A 20530-nucleotide genomic window follows, 5' to 3' on the forward strand; every position below is an offset into this window, starting at 1 on the left:
CGCGTAGATTTCGAGCACGTAAAGAGGGAGGACGAAATATGAAACAAAGCTGAAATAGAATTAAGGAGCCCCCAGACCAACCTAAAATATTCGCAGCGGCAGCGAACGTTTCGCACTTGGCTATGAATAAACAGGTGGATTTTGCCGGCGTCGCCGCCGCTGCCGCTCCACGCCGTAGGGAATATTTCGTTGCTGCTACTCCTGCGAATATTTCGCGTTGGTTTCTGCAGTTGACATTAGGTTTCTAGCGAGTTTGTCCGTTGCCGTAATTCATCGTACAATTGTCACACAGAGACCTAAGATTACGGATGCGCTAGGAGGAGTACGTTTCTTGAGCGTTCGATGTAGAGTTTGGATTATCTGACAAGCTCGAGCTCCGGATTTCCTTGGTTTGCTGACCAACTTTAGGGTCGTCCTGCCAACTCGGGCACCTTCGCTTCCTCTCCGGTAGCGTGTCCTTCGACTGTTAAATGCACCGCAATATCTGCGATACAACGTTCTCGCAAACAATTTACGGAAGCTCCGTAAAACTCTCGCTGCACCTGCTACGTATAACGATAAAACGATAAAAACTTATCGCGGTAAAATAATCCACCGGAAAACGATGTTACACGAAAACGATGAGCCTGCTACAGCCAGAATTATGTCGCTCGAACGATGCGAAAAATATTCATGTTAGGAAGAGCGTAGCAGCAAATAGAATTCAGATTTTGCTATTTTCCTGATAGAGTGATCGTTGACTTTTGCTCCAGAGACTGCAATTTCGTTGGTAGACGGTTGACCGTTGACAGGACGGTACACGGTACACAAACATCGACAGTGGTAATCGCCTCACTGGTGCGGTCTTGTTATTCCCGTGGCATTTTGCAGCAAGGAATAACAGGTTTATTCGTGCGACGGTTCATCCACGACGGAGGAAGAGAAGCGAGAACGGCTACGGGGATTCCTCGAGTTTCTCGAATTCTCTTTGGTCAGTCATGATTTGCTGACCAACCCCTGGTTCTCGCTTCCGTGTTCAATTTTCAACGACGCTGCCTTAAGAGGGTCGTACATTCTCGAACAAATACGTTTTCGCTGTAAACAGAGTTGCTTCTTATTCGGCCGAGACGCAAATTGCTTCGTACAGCGTCAGCTTACGCTCGAGGGAATTGCTTTGTTCGCTCCTCGAAGACGTAAAAATCTTTCCTGGATTAAATTAAAAGACTCGAGAAACGGTAAACGCATCGACCAAGATTTCTAAGCGCGAGCTACCGTCGCTGCGTCAAAGATTTCGTCGTTCTTCGAAGAACCATCGAACCGGCCGATAAGTTGCGCGCTATCCGAACAAGGACGACCGGCGATCGTTCGAGCGAAATTTGACATCAGCGAGAGATCTTGGCTTCCTCTGAAGAAGCCTTAAGCGTTAAGGATCGCGGTGACCCTTCAACGGCATATTGCTTCTCCTCCGGGAACTTTGACTGGACCGAAGGAACAAGGGAGCGAGTATCGGTACAGAAGACAGTTTACGTGGCAGTAGCGACACCTCGAGAATTCGCTCCTTGAGGAATAATCGATCCGTTCTTTGGTAGCTGTCTCGTAGGGAATTCACCGACGTTCGTACGCGAAGAAATCGATCGATTACGCTGAAAGCTCGACGGGCCTGCCTGTTAGCGTATCGATTCGTTCGTCACCGATGTCGCTTACCGCGAAAGATGTCCGTTTCGACAAACGTTTGCTCTTTTTAGGCGGCTTTCGATCCGAAATTTTTTCTCCGACTTACTTCGATCGACGAAACATAGATATTCTTTCGAGGCAAGTTCAAAACGACAAAATTTAAATATGGAGAACGTTTGTTCCGATAATTCCGTAACTGGGTTTGGCCAGAATCTCCGAAGTTCGTCCAATTCGACGAATTAATATCTACCCAAACCGTCGATCTTCAGTCGATGTTTATTTGGCCTCGGAGCTACGACAGGAAATAAATCGAAGAGGCCCTGGATACCTAACTCGACCGCGACTTCGGCCGCAATTGAATCACCGGTGCTCCCAGTGGCTCGCAAAAAAGGCTAACAAGTGGAAGTGGATAGTAAATCGACGCTCCTGCAAGAATAGAATTCTCCTCGACGTTGATACACCGAAATCCCGACGATCTAATCAACTTGATTCCATGGCTTTAAAACCTCCCGCTCCAGCGTTTTATTCGCTTTTTAAGAAACGATATTTTCGCCTCGCTTGTCTTCCTATTTGCCTTTCGCCTAATTTTATGCCGTATTCCGAATTTTGTTTCTTCGCAATTCGTTGAGATTAGAAACGTAACTTTCGTTGCGAATTTTACGCGCGTGGCAACTTTGACGAAAGCAACGAATGCCACGACGAACAGACAATTCTTTCCTCGAGTGTGATAATTCATCGTCCGTAAAAAGTGAGAAATCGAGATCGTTGTCGTAACGAAGAAGTTAGCCTAAGAGTTTCAGCGAGCGAAGAAAGCTCGATATTCGTAATTGTGCAGGGCTATCGTTTCACCGATCAAAACGACTTTGCTCGCAATTTATCAACGAAGCTGCTACGAAAGGGCGAGGCCAAAATTCCTGAAGGCGAAGCGCGCGTGAAATCGTTCGATTCGCTACGTAGCCTCGTTTCATCTGGAAATACAGAGAGACCGTCGTGTCAGAGTCACGACGTGACTGGAGACTGGAACATCAGCCAGAGGCGTAGATAAATTATTCCGGTACGTGAAAAGAGAGTTGGCGATCGATAACGAAGGCTAGCGCTCCGCGTCCCACGCGAGCCAGAAGGTTCAACGTCGCAAAGCGATTTCCATTGCGGTTGAAGGTCGTGACCGGTGTTCGGAAGGACAATAACGCCGGACTTGGTCTACGAGGTCGTTCACCCGACGGACATGCACAGAACCGGCGGGGCGGTATCGAGTATGACTTAACTGAGTAGGATAAGCGTGCGATCGACGCGACGCATGTATTATTAGCAACGCTTCGTCGCGTCGCGTTGCATCGCGTTGCGACCATTGCGATCGAAACCGTTCGAGCCGCTCCTACGGTTTCAGAACCTATGATTCCCATATGTTACGCGCCATATCCTCCGTGTCACGACACGACTCACGTACTCTGCCCTGCCCTTCTATCACCGACACGAACACTCCTCTCTCCGATAATAATCTTCCGTCCACGCCATTACCGATAGAAATTGATTGCGTTCGGATCCACCGACCGATAGCTTTCGCGCGTCCCTGCAACGGCTTGCGGCCACGGAAATCGAGCCGAACTCTGATCATCGCATCGTCCGCAGAGAAATCGTTCCGTCCATTTTACGCGGGGGGAGGGGGGGGTGCTTCGATCTGGATTTCGCGGTAATTGCCTCGAGATGAACTCGAAATCCCGTGGCAAGAAAATCGCTTGGTCGTTTGGCGCAAGGCGCTCCATCGTCGGCTCGAATCGCAGAGTTTATGTCATAAACTGTCATAAACTCATGCAAATTAACTAGCCGATAAAAAAAATTTATTTTCGAGAGCGTAAGCAGAAAAAATTCTTAATAAGACTAAGCGAGACAAGATTATGGCTCATCGCGCCGAGTCGGGAGAATCCATTTCGAGGAAAGTGTAGGCGAACCGCTTTATTACAGATTGGCGAAATTGCTGCCTTCTCGCGGGCTACAGATAACTGAGAAAAAGTTTCGAGAAATTTTCGGCTAAGCCGAAACGAAAGCTAACGATTTAGAAATCTCGACCCTTGCCGTCTACTACTCGGGTCGACGTACTTTCTACAAATTAAAGCTTTACCCTAAATTTGACGTAGCAAAATCGCAAGTTCGTGTACTTCCGATAGAAATTCCGGCGCGAAAACGCGCGAGCAAATTTCTTACCAACGGCTGTTTGAACGCGTTCGATGGAAATTTGATTTCGTAGGTGGTGAACGGCCTGGAAAAACTTTTCGTCGCTTCGGGATTAAGAGATATTTGAGAATCAAGGAACGAACCGTTCCGTTCGTAAAACGGATACATTGTTTTCGTTTAAGCGGTACTCGAACGAGGTGTGAATATTTCAGCGGCCAATATCTTATTAACGGGGAGATAAGGCGCTGGTTGGCCACGTTCAATGGGCATGCACGATCAAAATGTCTTCTCAAGCATGAAACTGGACAGCCCAGCGCGTTCTATGTTACGAGGCACTCCGTAGCCAACGATTCCGCAGTGGTCACAAGGGAACTTGGACGGAACTGTTCAACAAGAGCCATTCGCACAAAGGACCATGATAATGCCGAGATGCCCGCTCCAAGTACTCGGCTAACTTTTCGAAAAGCCGTGGAAATATTCGTACTCTAATAAGATCCGCTCGCTACAACTCGCTTCGAATGCATTGTGCGGTTTAGAGAATTCCGATTGGTTTTATTTGTTGCGCAAATTGCCGTGTACGCTTCGTAACGTTGGATAAGGGCATTACAGAGTTTATTATCGTTTCGAAATTCGAGAAGTCTTCTTACCTGCACAACTTGCACCATAATCGTGAAACCAACTTTGGTACATAGTGTGTCTTACGTAATGAAAGGGTTAGTCGATGTAAAGCGTCAGCAAGATACGACGGAAAGTTTCAGAAGATTGGCGAGCGCTAGATTAGAAGAGAAACGATCGCTTCGCGGTTTTATTAGAGCGTAGTCGAATTATACTCTGTGCGTATATAATAAAATAAAGCGAAATAAAGTAAAATACTCGTCTGGTCGTCGACGAAATAAAAGGCAGAACGGGATGCATTGCCGCGACAACGAGCCTAACAATTTCCTCCGCGACTCGCGCTATTTCCGCTGGATCGATCGATTAATAGAAAATATCCGTTTACCTGGAATGCAGTCGGACGAGCATTTGTCGGTGGTTTGGTCGAGCAGGTCGTAATATGTTTTCGCGACGGATTAATCACAGCCGAACGATAAATTTCCACGAGACACCGTTCGTTCGACCGCGAGTACAATCCTAATGGAAGGGCCGGTAAAAGCTCGCGGTTATTTTCGACCGCGATCGACTAACAACCCCGATCGTTATTCCCGACCGCGATGACGGAGCAGTTTTATCGTTCGCGATAATCCCGCAAAATAACGTTCCCCGGGCGGCCAGGATCCCCCAGGAACCGGTCTCTGCTTACAATAACGCGCCATCACTATCGGTCGGAACATTATTTTCGGCAAATTCTCAATATGACATCCTTTATTTCAGTTAAACCGACTGGAAAGAGGTTGGCGCACGGCCAACATTCCAAATCATTCGCCACCGTATTGAACTAACGAAACTTTATATCACCCGTATCCTCCGCACAGCTCGTTAATCTGCTCTCCCTCTCTGTCTTTTACACGAATCGTTCTGTCTCCGCGCCTTTAACTCACCGCCAACGTGTCGTGCCTCTCGTTCTCTTTTATCTTCCTCCTTCGTTGCTTCCAGCCGAAACTACAGCTACTAGAATCTACCGGTGCCGATGAGAGGATTATCGAAACCGGATTAACCGATGCTTTCGCAGAAATTGCTTGGCCGCTAGACGTGTCGCAATAATCGGAGCTGCTTCTCCGCCAAACCGTCTCCTTTCAACCTGCTTTTCCCTCATCCTCTTATCCTTTCCCGCCTAACGCCATTTCGTCCTTTCCGCACACTCTATTCGATCAATCGAACCTTCGAACCAACTCCTGTTTAAGTTGTGCTCGTTCGAACCAATTTTCGGATCGCTTTTGCGCGATCGCGCCTCTCTCTCTCTCTCTCTCTTTCTCTCTTTCTTTGCAATCGGTGTCGTTTCGATTTCGCTTCCTCCAAACATTTTGATCTTTCCTCTCTGTATTTCTCAAGCAGAACGTTTTTCCTTGTCCGGTTCACGCGCGTGAAACTTTTATCGTTCCATTTGTCACGCGCGAGATGCAAAGTCTATGATCTTCCACGAAACATTCGTTTTGAATATTTACAAAGTTCGAAGCATAAACGCACGTTTGTTTGTTTGCTTTTTTTTTTTTTTGTTAATGAAATTTCTCCGTTAACTTCGCAGATTTTCTGTTCGCGTCGCTGTGCCTGCCCGTCAAGCGTTATTCACAAAGGATACCTTCGAATTCAATTAATTCGCTCGAAAGATGAACGCATCGTCTAAGAGGATTGATTTCGGTTAACGCGCAAAGTTAAAGCTGAATTACGGCCGTTCAAGTTCGAGACATTAGGAAACGCGAGATAATTTACTTAAATTTCGCTTTTGATTTCAAACTTGGTACTTTCGAATTGGTGGGAATTTCTCGTGGTTTAGTCGGCCGGGATACTTGGTCGAACGTAGCAGCGCCGTGCCGGTGAGAGGATTATCGAAACAGGATTAAGCAATGCTTTTGTAGGTATCACTCCCGTGCCTGCCGCGTCGATGTAGTCCGTTACTGTAACTGATATGCTCGACTGATCCTCAATCGTTAAAAGCTTTTCCCGTTGCCGTTCCTCTTAGCCACGCCAACTGACCCTTTTCAAAGCTCGTAAACGAACACCATCGAAATTTATAGGCCGTCAAGAATTACTTTAATCCACAAAGTCGAAAATCTTCCAACTGTTCCGTCTTACCGATGCGTTTAATCCATACACAGAAAATACTCGCTCATGCGGTTGTTGATAAACTCCTTTCGTTCGAACGATACGTCAGCTCGTAAAATTTTACCGCAGTGCAGTTTTTAAAGTTTTGTAGAAGCTTGCCCGATTTCGTTGCTCGAATATGGCACGATCGTATATCAAAGGACCGTGCGACTCGGACTCTCGTTCGACCAAACAATCGGCCAAATGCCCCGCTTACGACGTAAGTACGACGTAAGCGTAAGCGTACTTCATGCGTGGGTACGCGAGCCAAGGAAAAAGTTGGACGCAGGTTGCGGAGTGACGCGTTATCAACGCAAAATGTATACTCGCGTCCTTGGTAACGACCGAAAAGTACAGAGGTTCGCACATCGTAGCACTTTTACCCCGGCAATTATTCAACTAATGGAAGATGCTCGGCAGGCCGTAGTTAGCGTGGTCGGTAAAAAAAAGAGGGTGGGGCGTTGCCGGAGGAATATATCGGTGTATCGTGCATAGAGCGTGCCAGGGCCCCGGTATTTTCACGAAAATAGCACGTTGCACTTGAGGCACGAGAGGTAATTACAATAGCACGCTGTAACGCCGAGGTTCGAGTATTGTTATCACGATGATCCGACCTCCCCTTCCTACCATGTAATTATTCAGCTCGTACGCCACACCAACCCTATAGTCATTGAAATTAAAGCTTTTTGCATTTTCAACGGCGCGGCGCCTCGTTAATCCGTCACGATGACGGCACTTGGTGGCGCGTATTAGCAATAAATTGCGCACGAGATCCGTCGCGATTTGCTTCTGTTTTATCAAAGCCCCAGATTCCTAATGCGAGCCATCCCTTTCCCGCATTGTTGCGCGCAATCATACGCGCCGTGGGTTATGTAATCGGTTTTCGCGTTTAAAAGCCACCCCTTCGACCAGAGAGTCGGTTCCCTCCGAAGCGAGCGAAGAAGGTCTCGCTACGGTCGCTGTAAAAGCTCTTGAAAACTTTGCGTCTTCCCGTTTCGATAAACCAGAGCTTCGTTCGACTGCAGGCGTAACGCGATACGAAAATGCAAGTGTTCGACGAACGAGTCCGAATCGATCGAACACGAACGCCGTATTTTTCTCTCTTCCAGCGAACGATGTCGCGAACAAGGAAGGTAACAAATCACAGGCACGTTGTATACAGTGTCCGGAATTTAACTGTGACGCCAAACTGAAAACGGCACGAAGCACTGACCGTCGACTTCGATTAGCTCGCGACCAATACTCGTTGCAATTCCGCTGCAGTAGGCGCGAAATGTTCTTTGAAAATAGCGTATGTCTTTCACCTTTTATTCCAAATTAGCGAAATTGCGCTACAAAGAACGTACAAGTGAAAAACTGAATATGCACCCATGAATGGAAAGTGCGTTTTTACAACTCAGTTTTTATCGTAACGTCAACACGCACGAAGCAAAAACTTCGCAATGATGCGGGAATAATTATACTAACGAGACGTTGGTATAATATATCTTAATTAAAATGTTCTACAAATATTAAATATACATTTAAATGGATTTTTAAAAACAACGAAATCACGTTATTAATTATTCATTCGATGTTTTTCACAATGGAATATATAAACAACTCGACTTGCAAATTTAAGGATTCAAGCCAATTAGTTTTATTCCCTTTCTTATATTTATTCCGCGTTAAGTTTTTTTCTATCAGAAAATATAGATACGTCAAAATGATAAAAGAGGTACATTCGTTTAACTTTATTTATTCGCATACGAGAGTTTCGAAAGTTTCTACTCCTGGAAGTAAAAAAGGTTTTACGCTCTGTTCAAAGATGCATAATTTATTGCAGTTTTCGAATCGTATAACGCCTTTTTCCTTAGAAAACGCTGTACACATCTGAAAGATACGTACACAAATTTCGATTCGTCCCGATTCCAATTTAATCGCAATACTTCGTTAAAGATGGTAGAAAAACACACACACATACATATATGCTTAGGAATATTTTTATCCACTTCTTCGTCTCTATGAATTCGTTGATAAGATTGATGCCAAGAATCGGCAATTGTTTCTAATTCTGTCGAGGTCACGAGAACCAACCCTAATTCACTTAAATCTTGCCGTCTTCCATTCATTTAGCGTGCACGATCGATCAATCGTACAAGGTTTTCGCATTCGCCGTATAACGTGCAATTTCTCCATGCCTCTGGAGAATATCATGATCTAGTTTTATCGGAGACCAGTGGCCCTCGTATTTCAATTCATAATCCTGTCGGCCGATTTGCACAAGACTCTTCAACCTGTATTTGCGAAGAATCTTCAGCGTATGGAGTCGAGTACTCGAACAGCTGGCTGCCACAGTACAAACCGAGCGCTCCAAAACATTAACAACTCGAACACGCGTCAGGTTATTTCAAACAGTTGGCCCGTTTGTCTTATTCGGTTTCAGGCGTTGATATTAATTTATGCGAAAGGAGACGGAGATTTCGGCGTATTCACGGGAAAACGCAGACTCGTCTCTATGCTCGGCATTTCGATGATTATCTATTGTGGTTCAACCGCGGTATTCCAGGTGTGAATATCGTGATTAAATCGTAACGGAGGACGAGGTAATCGTTTGTTAATTATCCATCCGATCCATTTACATATTCGATGCAACTGCCGTGAAAATACAAACGGGTTAAACTTTCGGTACATTAGTTAAACAATTGCAGCATCGTAGCTTACATTTTACAGAAAATATTAGGCAGAAACGAGTTAACTAAACGGCTGAGTAATGAAATTTCTAGATTTCTCGTCTTCGATGGAAAAACTCCGTTTATTTCCTTCTCTTCTTCTCCGAAAAGTGTATTAAATATAAATTTAACATACATAGCAGTATATCGTTACGCTTCTACCATTGCCAAATTTCTATGGTAACGAGTCGTAATTGTTGGGCAGTAGCCCTTTCCTTTCGACTCTTTCTTCTCGTTTCACGAACGAAGGACGACTTGGCCGAACAGCCGATGCTAGGGAAATTGATGTACGACGAAAAGCAGATATTGGTTTGCGTTGCGTTGAGAAGGTCGAAAGGTAAAGGCCTCCGCAGTGACGTAAAAATTCGCAATTGCCGGTCGATCGAATTGGCCGTCGTCGACGTCATCGATATTCTATAACTCGTACGATCGGAACGCGATTTCTCGTTCGATCCCGGTATGCATCGAAAATGCCAAGATCCTTCGTTGCTTTCTCGACTTTCCAACGTGAAATGATATTTCATTAAATTAAAAACGCTCAAAAGCACTGGACTCTGTTTCTCTCGCTTCCTCTTTCGTCGAGCTTGACGTCAACCGAAGTTTCTCGGCGTTGTGCTTTAATTAATTAAACGACAGAAATAGGCAATCAAAAGAGGAACAAATTCGTGCAAATAGTTTCTTCTCTCAGCGAACGTTGGAATTTTTATAGCGAACCAAGGTAAATTGGAACGATGAATAAAATACGTATTATAGGAACGTTTCAAACACGAGAAATGGCCTGTTTCGGTCGAACAAAAACAGACAACGTTTCCAAACAAAATTTATCTCCGATACCTTCGGTTTCCTCGTCTATTTTCTGTATAAATCGTCACGATTTATTAATATCATCGAACGATGGTAAAAACGAAATAGGAGGAAATTAACGAAACGCGAAGATGCATCGAGATTTCGGAAACGGTGAGAAACGGAATCTCCGATAAAACGCTGATAATTAATGTACGAAAACAGCGTTACAGCGAAGATCGGTAATGCCTGCGGTGTTTACAGCAAATAATTTTCTGCGGTTGTCGCAAAGTCCGTGTAGTTTAGACGCGGCAATTGCGACGAGTGCGATAAAAGTAACACAAGGGACGATCGTAAAGAGGCTATAAATGTAAACGGTGATCGTTTCGACAGATCACGGATCCTTTTCTTGCGGTGAATCCGTAAAAAGGGAAAAGAGGGTGGCTAATAAAAGGGAACGTATTGAATAGAGCGCGGTACATTTTCCGGGAGTGCTTGTCGAATGTTTTTCACGGAGAATTAAAGAACGATTCCCGCGCAAGGTAAACCGAATAATTAAAAGAAATTTTCAGCGGGGAAATACGTTGGTAAAAGCCCGTAAAGCTGTTACTTTCGAATAGCAAGAAGTATGACAACGGACGTGTTTTAAGTTAACATTCAAGGAATTAACTTTATTTCTGTAATGGAGCTCCGAGGTAAAAATGTTTAAATACCTTTCCTTTTTTGTTGGTGTTAGCAGAAACGAAGTTCGTTTCACGGAATTAAAAGCCGACGGTGAAACGGAGGAGAAAGTCGTGGCAAATGATGTCTTGACTCGATTCCGCAAATTCAATTTGCAGAGAGATGGAACGGCCGCGAAACTTCCCGGCGCAAAATATACTTTTGATTTGCTGCTTGAGTCGACGAGAATTTTTTCGAAGAATTATAAATAAATTGCGCGGTTTTCGAGCGAGCAAGAGTAGAGTGGAGGAGAAGCGGCGGCGAAACAAACGATTTCGTCAAGAAGGGAAGCTTTAAAGGAGACAACGAAACGAGCGACGGGGTCGTTTCTTTCCCATGCAACTGGCTTGCATTCCAGGTTCGAGCACGAGCAAGAGAAAAAGAGAAAGAAAAAGACGAGACGAGTATTAGAAGGAGCAGATACCAAGAGGAAAAGGTCGATGTTGCCGTTGTTGTTGTCGTCAGAAAGACTCAATTTGTCGCAGCAATTTCACGGGTATCGGGTGCCAAGAATGCCGCTGAAAGCTCGGCAATTGTTTTTCGATTCGTTCTAGTCTAGTTCCTTTATTAGACGTCGCAAAAGAAACCGGGAACTGGCGTCGATTTGCCACGAATGAACAATTTGTCCAACACCTTTTCAGCTTTTCCTAAAGACGTATCCGACTCTCCACCGTTTCTTTCTTCGCCTCTCTGCTTCTACCTTCGAACCTCGTGTAAATACGCGGAGTTTGCACGATACACCGAGCCACGTGCATCGTTTCTGCCCGTTATACCAAATCGACGTTCGCTCCTTGCTTCTTAGCGGCGTTGTCTGCTTCCGCCTCGATATACAGCTATTTCTTTCTACCAGCAAATACGAAGCAACGAATATTCTTAAAACTACGCAGACTATCTCGATCCAACTCGTATCCACGGTTTCCATTTCGCGACTGATTATAGTTATTTTTTCGTTCGACTTTGTTTCTGTACTTTACGATTCCATTCGCGGAATATGTATCTTCTACGACTAGAAATTCGCGAGGGAGAGAGAGAGAGCTTTTCTTAAACGTTACAAGGAAACGAGGAAAGTTTACAATTTCTATCGACCTTATTTTCGCGATTCGATTTCATAGGATTTCCTATAAGTTGGAAGAATCGGAACTGTAACGCTATAACCGCGACAGATCGCCAGACACTTAAATTCCATCGTATCCAGCCGAATCGATAACGATCTACATGCGTATACGTATATGTACGCGATTCTTTTCGTTTCCACTAGGCTACGTTTTGTTCCCGGATCATCGGTATATCCGGTTCGATCTCCAGGGTTGGCGATCGATCAACGTCACCGGCTATTATCGGACCTCGACCGGTTGCTACAGGCTAAAATCCCGCAGACCGAACAAAAGAAAAAAGAAATCAAGCGATTGTTTCTAGCGTTACACGGATCCGTATATCTTAGGACTTACCGCTCTTACGAGTTTCACGACTTCCACCTGACGAGGACAAGGAAATAGCAGGAAGACTCTTTCGGACGTCGAGTATCGAACGATGTTTTGCAAAGGCGAGTCACGCAGCGGGACAATTATCGTCGAGGCTAATGAACCTACTGCTCGTGAAAAGAAAGGAAAGAGGAAAAATCGCCAGAATCCTCTCTTGATATTCTTTCCTTCCTATCTATCCACTCTATCCATTCTATCGAATCAACCATTACCTCCACTTCTTCTTCTTTTAGTTTTCGCTACTTTCCTTCCGACCTTTGACTCTTGTGCCTTTCGTTTATCACGAAGAAGCCGAAGAACCTACGATACTTTCCGGTGTCGTTCGAATTAGCTACGTTCAGGTAATTCTTCTTAAAGACGAAAACACAGAACATGTAACGAACGTTAGCGTGCTAATTTACAATCCCCAAATGCCCTTACAGAACTTGCATTCCTTCGCAAAACTTTCGTCTCTAGTGGTACATACATTCCTTGCAGAAACTATCATTCGGTAGTCACTTGAGTTGTATAGAAAGTAATCAAGATGAGATTTCCGTTTGTAGCTAGAAATAAATTATCGTTTGGAATAATTTTAAGCGATAATCGATTCCACGATCTTTCAGAACGGGAGATGTTTAGGATCAATTATGAAAGTACATTGCGCTTGTAATCGTAACAAACGTAAAAAAATGCATCCAGACTGCAAAATAATCTACCAGAGCGACAGAGGGTTGTTAGGGGTTTTTGAGGTCACTGAAGCCGAAAATCAGGCTCGCTTTTTACAATTTGATACTCTTAACCTACCGTGTATGCTTTGTTCCGTATACATTTGACGTATGTGAATCGCGAGTAATGGATCAGGTTCGATCGTGCCAAGCGACGGAACATTGCTTTCTTTACCGCTTATCGCTCTGTATGATCGTAGTCTTGCGCGGATTTCTACGATTAAGATTTTCTCCGGCCAAATATTCGTACGGCGGAATTTTCAACACCGTTCGTTTCTATGACAAACGACCCTCGTTTCCGGCTTCAGCGACCCAAAACACCCTTGAAAAGACGCATTCGGATAACAAATTTTGCAGCCCGAACATACACTTTGTCCAGAAGCTTTACATATTTCACGCGTTCGAGTGACTATAAGAATATCGGGGTGATCTTTCGTTCCATCAAACACGATATCTGCTATAAAGATTAATCTAGCTTGTAAGAAAGAAACGTCTTGCCGTAAAATTCTTCGGTTCGATGACAATGATTGCGAGCAAATAATTACAACTATGTCACGATCCACCAGGGAAAATTTCCTCCAAATTAATAGATGGTTTCGTCAGACAGCATCAGAGTGTAGGTTGGACGATGTTTCCGCATTGTCATTACGGTGTTTATACCTGCGGAAGATTCCATATCCTCTATCCCTCCCTTCTCGTCGCGTTGCTTGAACGTCGCTCGATACACGCTCTTACTAGCTCGTATAATTACGTTGCTAGAATAATAACGCGTTTCCTTTCATGTAACCGTCGTCGCGTGTACGATTAAGCCGCCGATACGTACGCGATTGCCGCGATATCTGTTTGGTTACAAAGTCTGGGACGATAAGTCTGCCCTTAAGTTACGATATTCGCACAGTAATTTCGCCCGCAACACCTCGCGTCGTTCGTTAAAACGAGAAAACCGAGCTCACCTCTATCCGAGTTTTCGTCCTCGAGGTTTGCTTACGACGTGATGCGAGTCAAACTTTTGTACGTAGCCGCGCGCCTGTGCGCTGGGTAAGCAATTCTATGCATTAGTGTCACGTAGAAAACGTTTGCGAGAAAAGTTATTCGATTTAAGCGGACCAGCATGGAAGAAGTTGGTTCGAGTAATTCGCGATGGTAATTTAATTAGAGTAACAGAGTTCTATCCGGGTTAAAGGATATCTTACCGACCACGTTGAGATGAACAGAGTATCCGATGGGAGGAGTTGTGGATATTTGGCACTCGTAAATACCAGAATCCTTCTTCTGAGGATATCGTATCCTTAATGTCCATTCTTCCGTGTGCGGCGTATGCATCGCCTCGAAACGTTGATCGCTCGTGTAAGTGTACCGACCGATCGTCAGCAGGTGAATATCTCGATGCCTTACCCACGAAACCTAAAATCAACGAAACGAATATTTCTTAAACGTTTTCCTCAACGCTTAAAATAAGTAGCGATTACGCTACGAGGTTTCTCGTTCTCTTCGTCCTTCGCGAGGAAGGAAATACGCCTGACAAATAACGCGTACATATTCCTTTTATCACAGTATCCACATTGACCATAGGAAACAAATCTAATTAGCGCGATTGTTCTTAGCAAAGTTACATCGCCAGTGAATAAACGTAAACATCGTTGTACGCTCGACTAAAAGCATACCGCTATTTCATCGCTAACCTCGATTATATTATCGTGATATTAGTCTGTCCATTTTGGGGTAGGTAGGTTACGGGACCGAACGTAAACGTACGAAAAAGAAAGAAAACAGGTGCTCTCTTAGCCACTGTGTTTTCATTCGGAACGGTTGGCTAAGCTAATCTAACCCGCGCCAAACTGTGCACGCGACAAAAGTCGAACGAACCACGTTCCGGAGATTAATGGGCCTCCTAAAATTAAAAAATGATTACACGCGAAACGATCCGCTTACGTGCTTTTTCCAGGCCGCGACATCGTAAACATTGCCACACGAGTATCGACAAAACCATACGGCGAAACGTACTTACGTACGTGTATATTCACCATTTTTCCTAACAAAAGATATACTCTACGTATATTCATTTTTCCCAGACACGCTTCGCTACATCGCGCGAGTTAATTTCCTTTGCATTTTTCCTTCGCCTCACTTACCGTTTAACACTCTCCGATGATACGTTTAAAGATTCAGTAACAATTTCGTAAAAATTGAAAGAAAAAGTTGTAAAGGCAGCGATTCCTTGGATTTTTACGATTCGACGGTTCGAAGAAGAAAATTAACTCGATATCGCGTAAGAAAGTTTTCTGCGACGCGCACCTTGCTCGAATTTCTTTCGAACAAGTCGTTTTTCAAGGCTTTACGAGCGAGACAGTGCCAGCGTTAAAAAGTCGTATCCAAAGATAATGCGGGATGCGAAGCACGTTGCATTATATTTCGCTTGACATCTTTCGACATCGGCTTATTACCGGTTGCGCACCCTTTTTTATAACATTGGATCGTACAACTTCTGCTTCTCCCCTTTTCCTCCCTCTAGCACCTGCTCGCGCTGTTACACCATTACTTTTCAGCCCAAAGCCGTTAAGCTTACACGTCATTCCTTCTTTATAGATACAATCCATCGTTTACTTTACGGAATCGTTCTATTTTCTATCAGCGGCAGGCTACGTCGTTAATCTCGCGCGATTCGTTGGTTCGCGTCACTTACGAATCAATCCTTTTACGACTACCGAGTACGAGTAAAACTGTTCTCTCCGTGTTTGTTTAATTCACGAGCAAAGTACGTTTACTTCAAATGGGTTACCTAGCGCACGAGTTAAAGTAACTTTCGTCATTTTTGCGACGTTTTCCCACGAATTGCCCACGCTCCTCGTTAGTCATTCATTCTTCGCTCGCAACTAACGTATCGCGCGGACACGATGCTTTCGGCTGTATAAACCTGATTGCCAGAATCACCGTGTCACAGCCGAGGTCTCGAACTCGTAGGATACATTTTTAGCTTTAAAGTTTTTACAATTACCTCTATCCTTCCGGAATTCGTTACAGGCTTATATACTTTCGCCGGTTTATTACAACGGAATAAAGGAGAACTACTGTATTTGCATTACCTCGAAAGTTACGTCGTAAATGTTATCTTTCCTAATGAAAATTTAACGGCACACCGTATAGTTGTACCGATATTTTGCTTGCTAGAAACATTCCGTCATAACCATTATTCTATTTTTTACGGAACAGTATATTATCGAGAGTAAGGAGCGGAGAAGCAAGCTGATTTTTTAAATACGTCGTGGAATACTTTACTTCTCATCTGAATCGTCGAATACAAAGTAGTAGACAGTGGTATAAAAGCTTGTTACTGCGCAAAATTTGTCATGGCAATATCCACAATTAGCCACGATAACAGGTATACGGAAAATTGTAAAAATATTCCAAGATGATTCTTATTCGGATATGGGATAAGCAAATCGATAAAGTTTCAACGAGGAGTGTGCAAGATGACGTAGGGCAAGTTCGGTTGACGCCGCGAGCTTCTCCGTACCGTTGATCGGAACGAAATCTAGTCGATAACGTTGGTACTCGAGTTATTTCCCTTTCGAAGGATGAATCGACCTTAGCGACTGCTTTATTAAATTATAAAAATTAATTTAATAGATTACGCTTGGTCATTTGATCTGCGGCCGGAGCAATCGTCACAAATCTCTGTACGCGATCCGCACGCGATTTTGCATCCGACCCTATTTCCTATCTCCCTGTAATATCCGACGTACAAACGAACCGATAGCGTTCGTTTAACGCTTTATGATTTACGAATGGAAGCTGACAATGTACGTATTTCGTTCTTCCTTCCTACCAACGCTATTTCGATTCCAGTTGATTCTTTTATTTTACGGCGATTACGAAATCTCGGTTACGAACTCAAGCAGGACACCGGAGACTTTATGAAAATATATAAAATTACGAAATTAGGAACAAAAATATATTCGAGTTATTAAACGTTATAACGTTGGACGAAAGAGATAGAATTCGCATGGGTTTTGGAATAGGAAATCATCTGGCTGCCAACGTAAGTGTAGCAGCGCAAAAGACACGTCAAGCTCGTACATATTTCATCATTTACTACGAATACTGTTATACAGCTTAAGGTTACCATTACGTAAATACATGAATTTCCTAGTAACCGTCTGAAACCGACTTTATAAAACTGAAATTACGTTTAGATTTCATTTAATATTTCTAAATCTGTTAGGCCCATATCGATAAAAAGATAAGTATCTTTATTCCGTACAATATTACAAGAAATTATTCTTCGTGTTCCTCAAACTTCCTGCTCTTTAATTTTAATTTTGAAATATTATATTCAACATACGCGTAATTAGTAATTAAAGTGCATTAGCGGAATTGAGAGATACGCTATACGGTACGGTAATATAGTGTGCGCAGCTCGAAAATTCGTTTATCTAGACCCATTTATAAATTAATACGTGTTATGCGATTAAATAAAAAAGTAACTATGTACACGTGTAATACATAATTTATATCGGCACGCAAACGATATGGAAATGAATAGATACAAACTGCTTCGTCCACTTTAGACTTTAGACGCGGCATTTACGATGTGAATAAAATCAACTATGTATTCGCTCTTTCTAACGTATACGTCGTACACATCGACGTGTGTTTGCTCTCAAACAAATATCGCGAGTCGAAGCTACGACGTTCTTCGCTTCGGATTAACTCCGGAGTTTTCAACAGAAGTGTTTGCACCTGCTTTGGAAACGTCGCATGTGCGAACCTTCGTGTATTCAGCAAAAGAGACCAATTTTTAAGGTAAATACAGTTTTTGAAGCACGACGGAAAGCGAAGCGGTGCCAAGTAAACTTTTCTCCTCGGAATATCGTCTTTTAATCAATCAGTTTCCACGTGTAACTTTGCCGGGTTGAAAAATCTCGACTTTACTCGTGTCGTCGTTACATGGACGTAATTGTACGATATCGTCGAAACGTACTAGTCAATACGCACGTACGTAGTCTTGTTGCGGTTATACGCTATACACACGCGTTTTGCATACGGGTGAAATTGCAGACGAAAAACGTAACACGCTGTATTCGTCCAATTTGTAACGGTCTACAAACGCGTTTCCTCTTCTTCCGGTTAATAAACTTGATCGATCGATAAATGCGTAAGACGCATCGTACGCGCATTGAACATCGATCGAGTATTTCACCGCAATTCGCAAGTAATCGACAGCGAAGAATTTTCTAAGATTATCCGTCTAATTCAGGTCGCAATAGCGCAAATTGAAATTCGGTCCGATGAAACGTAACTGGAATAACGAGCCGCCTTTCGATGTGGTAAATTCATCTCTGTCGATCTCTGACGACAAACGGAATTGCGCAAACAATCGTTTAGAAACGTTTCACGATCCCTTCGCGACACCGTAATTCGCGGATTAATTCGACGCTACGAAGCGTTCCATTCGACCACTATCAGCGAAATGTTGACGTTTTAGCCGATTTCATGCCACTCTTGGGACCGTACGCGTGCCACGCAAACAAATCGGTTGACCCAGCACGCGTGATGTTTGACGTCTCGTTTATCGACTGGCTGGTTATACATGCCGATTTCGTGAACCGGCCCTTGCGTTTGAAACGTTGCGTTACCCCCGCTGTCAGAATCATACGCGTGTGCGCCTTTGACGCTAATTCTGACTTTTCGATAATCACGATATCTACGTCGTTGCTTCAACAACTCGAGACATTTATACGTCGGTATATCGATCGTACAAGTACAAAGATGGAAAACAAGCGTCAGGTTTATTTCTGAAAGGTAAAAGTAGAGCAAAGGCGGAAGATTTATAAGCTCTCGAAATACGATAAGAAAAGCGTGCATTCTCTGGGAAATCGATTTGGACGAGATTGTCTTTAATCATCGACTACGTGCTCGTAACTATCGTCACGATCTTTTTTTGTTGTTTATTTACCTATTCCGTTAAAACGCAACGTTAAGTCTAATAATTCTAAGTTAACGAGTCAATAACCAAAGGTACTTACGGTTCTGTTTCCGAGGTTTTTCACTCTACAAACGAGCTGGATGGTTTTCCCAACCAGACCCGTCATGTTCGACGGAACCGACGTATCAAAGTAAGGATTCGAATCTTGTTGCGTCAGCCATTCTTGAAAAGTATCGGTTTCGATTAAGCGAGTACTGTGCACAGCTTCTTCTGAAACCAAAAACGTAAAAAAAATTGTAAAAAAGATTGCGATTTTCAGAAGCGAATCCTTGGAACTGTATTTTATAGACGATAGCGAGCTAACGACGCGATCGAAGGTTTCGATATGTCGCTTCGTAGCCAGATTTTTCGCAAGAATCGATTCGAGAACACATATCAAATACGCTCGACTCTCTTATACCACGGTACTCTGAAAACACGGTTTCGATATAACACGGTGCAAAAATTACGACAGGACTCCATATAGCGTACGATTTAATAAATTTGGACCATCCTCGTATAGCACGAACGTTTCCACCGCGCGGTTTTGATTTCGCTTAACAAGGTTTCGATACAACGGCGAACGAATTAACCGTGTTATAGAAGGGTCGACTGTATCGCGAAACAGATCTTGCGAATAACTCTCGTCGATGCTTCGTCCTTTTTCGTGTTTCCTCCCATCTACGTATTTTACGTCAGGTATAGCGTTTCTACTTTTATCGCGTGCATGGATTTTCTTTTTAATCCCCTTTTTTGTTCTTTTCTTTTTGACCGTTTTACTTTGTTGTGCCCTGTAATTACGCAAGGTAACCGGCGGCGCGCAACCCTTCGGACTCGTGAAAAATAATTTTCTCGCTCGGCCGCTAGTCGCATTTATTAAAATTAGATCGCGTCAAAGGGAAGTAGCGAGCGATAATATACTTGCAACCATGTGTACATGCACCAGTAACTATACTTTAATAACATTGTCAGCAATTCTACGGCGTTGAAAAATATTCGCAGGCATGGAATCGATAAAGTCGCTCTAAAAAATTGAAGCCCAGATTCCGTGGCGTTATCATCGAGTTTTAAAGTCAAAAATATCCGAGTACCACAAAGGCAAAGCCTTTCAGCGTTGCGTGGAAAATTTGAGAACGCAGTGTGGTACATGTCGATGTTTTTTAGGCAACTTTTACCAGTAAGCAAAATACGTATCAGTCAAATGGCAACAAATTTTTGGGAAAACTCTAAGCAACGGTGAAAAATTGGAAACGGGGTCGCGCACGCCGAATCTATCGACTTCCTACTGACGTAATCTTCGAAAAATCTTTGAATAATAGTGGCAACTTTGTCGACGAGTCGAAACGCCAAGCATCCTAGTATCGTTGTATGAGAACGTTTTGTCAAGAACATCGAAGGCCGAACGTATTCTCCGTCCTTTATGATTAACATCCTTACGTCGAGCGAAGCGCTTCGATCGTCGCAAGAACAACGGATAAAGTCGTCGAACGGGAAAAAGTTTATTGCAAGTGTAACGGCGTATTGCAGGATTCGGAAACTGCGCAATTTATACGCGTAATTCGGACGAAGCAACGAGCCCTACCAATCGCTCCGGAACGCATG

The 20530-nt window shown here is 43.7% G+C and overlaps 1 protein-coding gene across 2 annotated transcripts in view; it reads right to left on the bottom strand.

Moving 5' to 3' along the window:
* Positions 1-20530, bottom strand: part of LOC117233305 (zwei Ig domain protein zig-8-like) — a 58809-nt gene that overhangs the window by 7136 nt on the left and 31143 nt on the right. For both annotated transcript variants that reach the window (XM_033493467.1, XM_033493466.1), the window contains exons 3-4: positions 18990-19159; positions 14157-14367 (exon numbers count right to left, since the gene is read on the bottom strand). In XM_033493467.1, the coding sequence (XP_033349358.1) occupies positions 14157-14367; positions 18990-19159 (381 nt within the window). The remainder of the gene's footprint in view (positions 1-14156; positions 14368-18989; positions 19160-20530) is intronic.

This window comes from Bombus vosnesenskii, unplaced genomic scaffold (assembly GCF_011952255.1).
Source record: "Bombus vosnesenskii isolate JDL3184/JDL3185 unplaced genomic scaffold, Bvos_JDL3184-5_v1.1 scf7180000013295, whole genome shotgun sequence".
Taxonomy (NCBI): Eukaryota; Metazoa; Arthropoda; class Insecta; order Hymenoptera; family Apidae; genus Bombus; species Bombus vosnesenskii.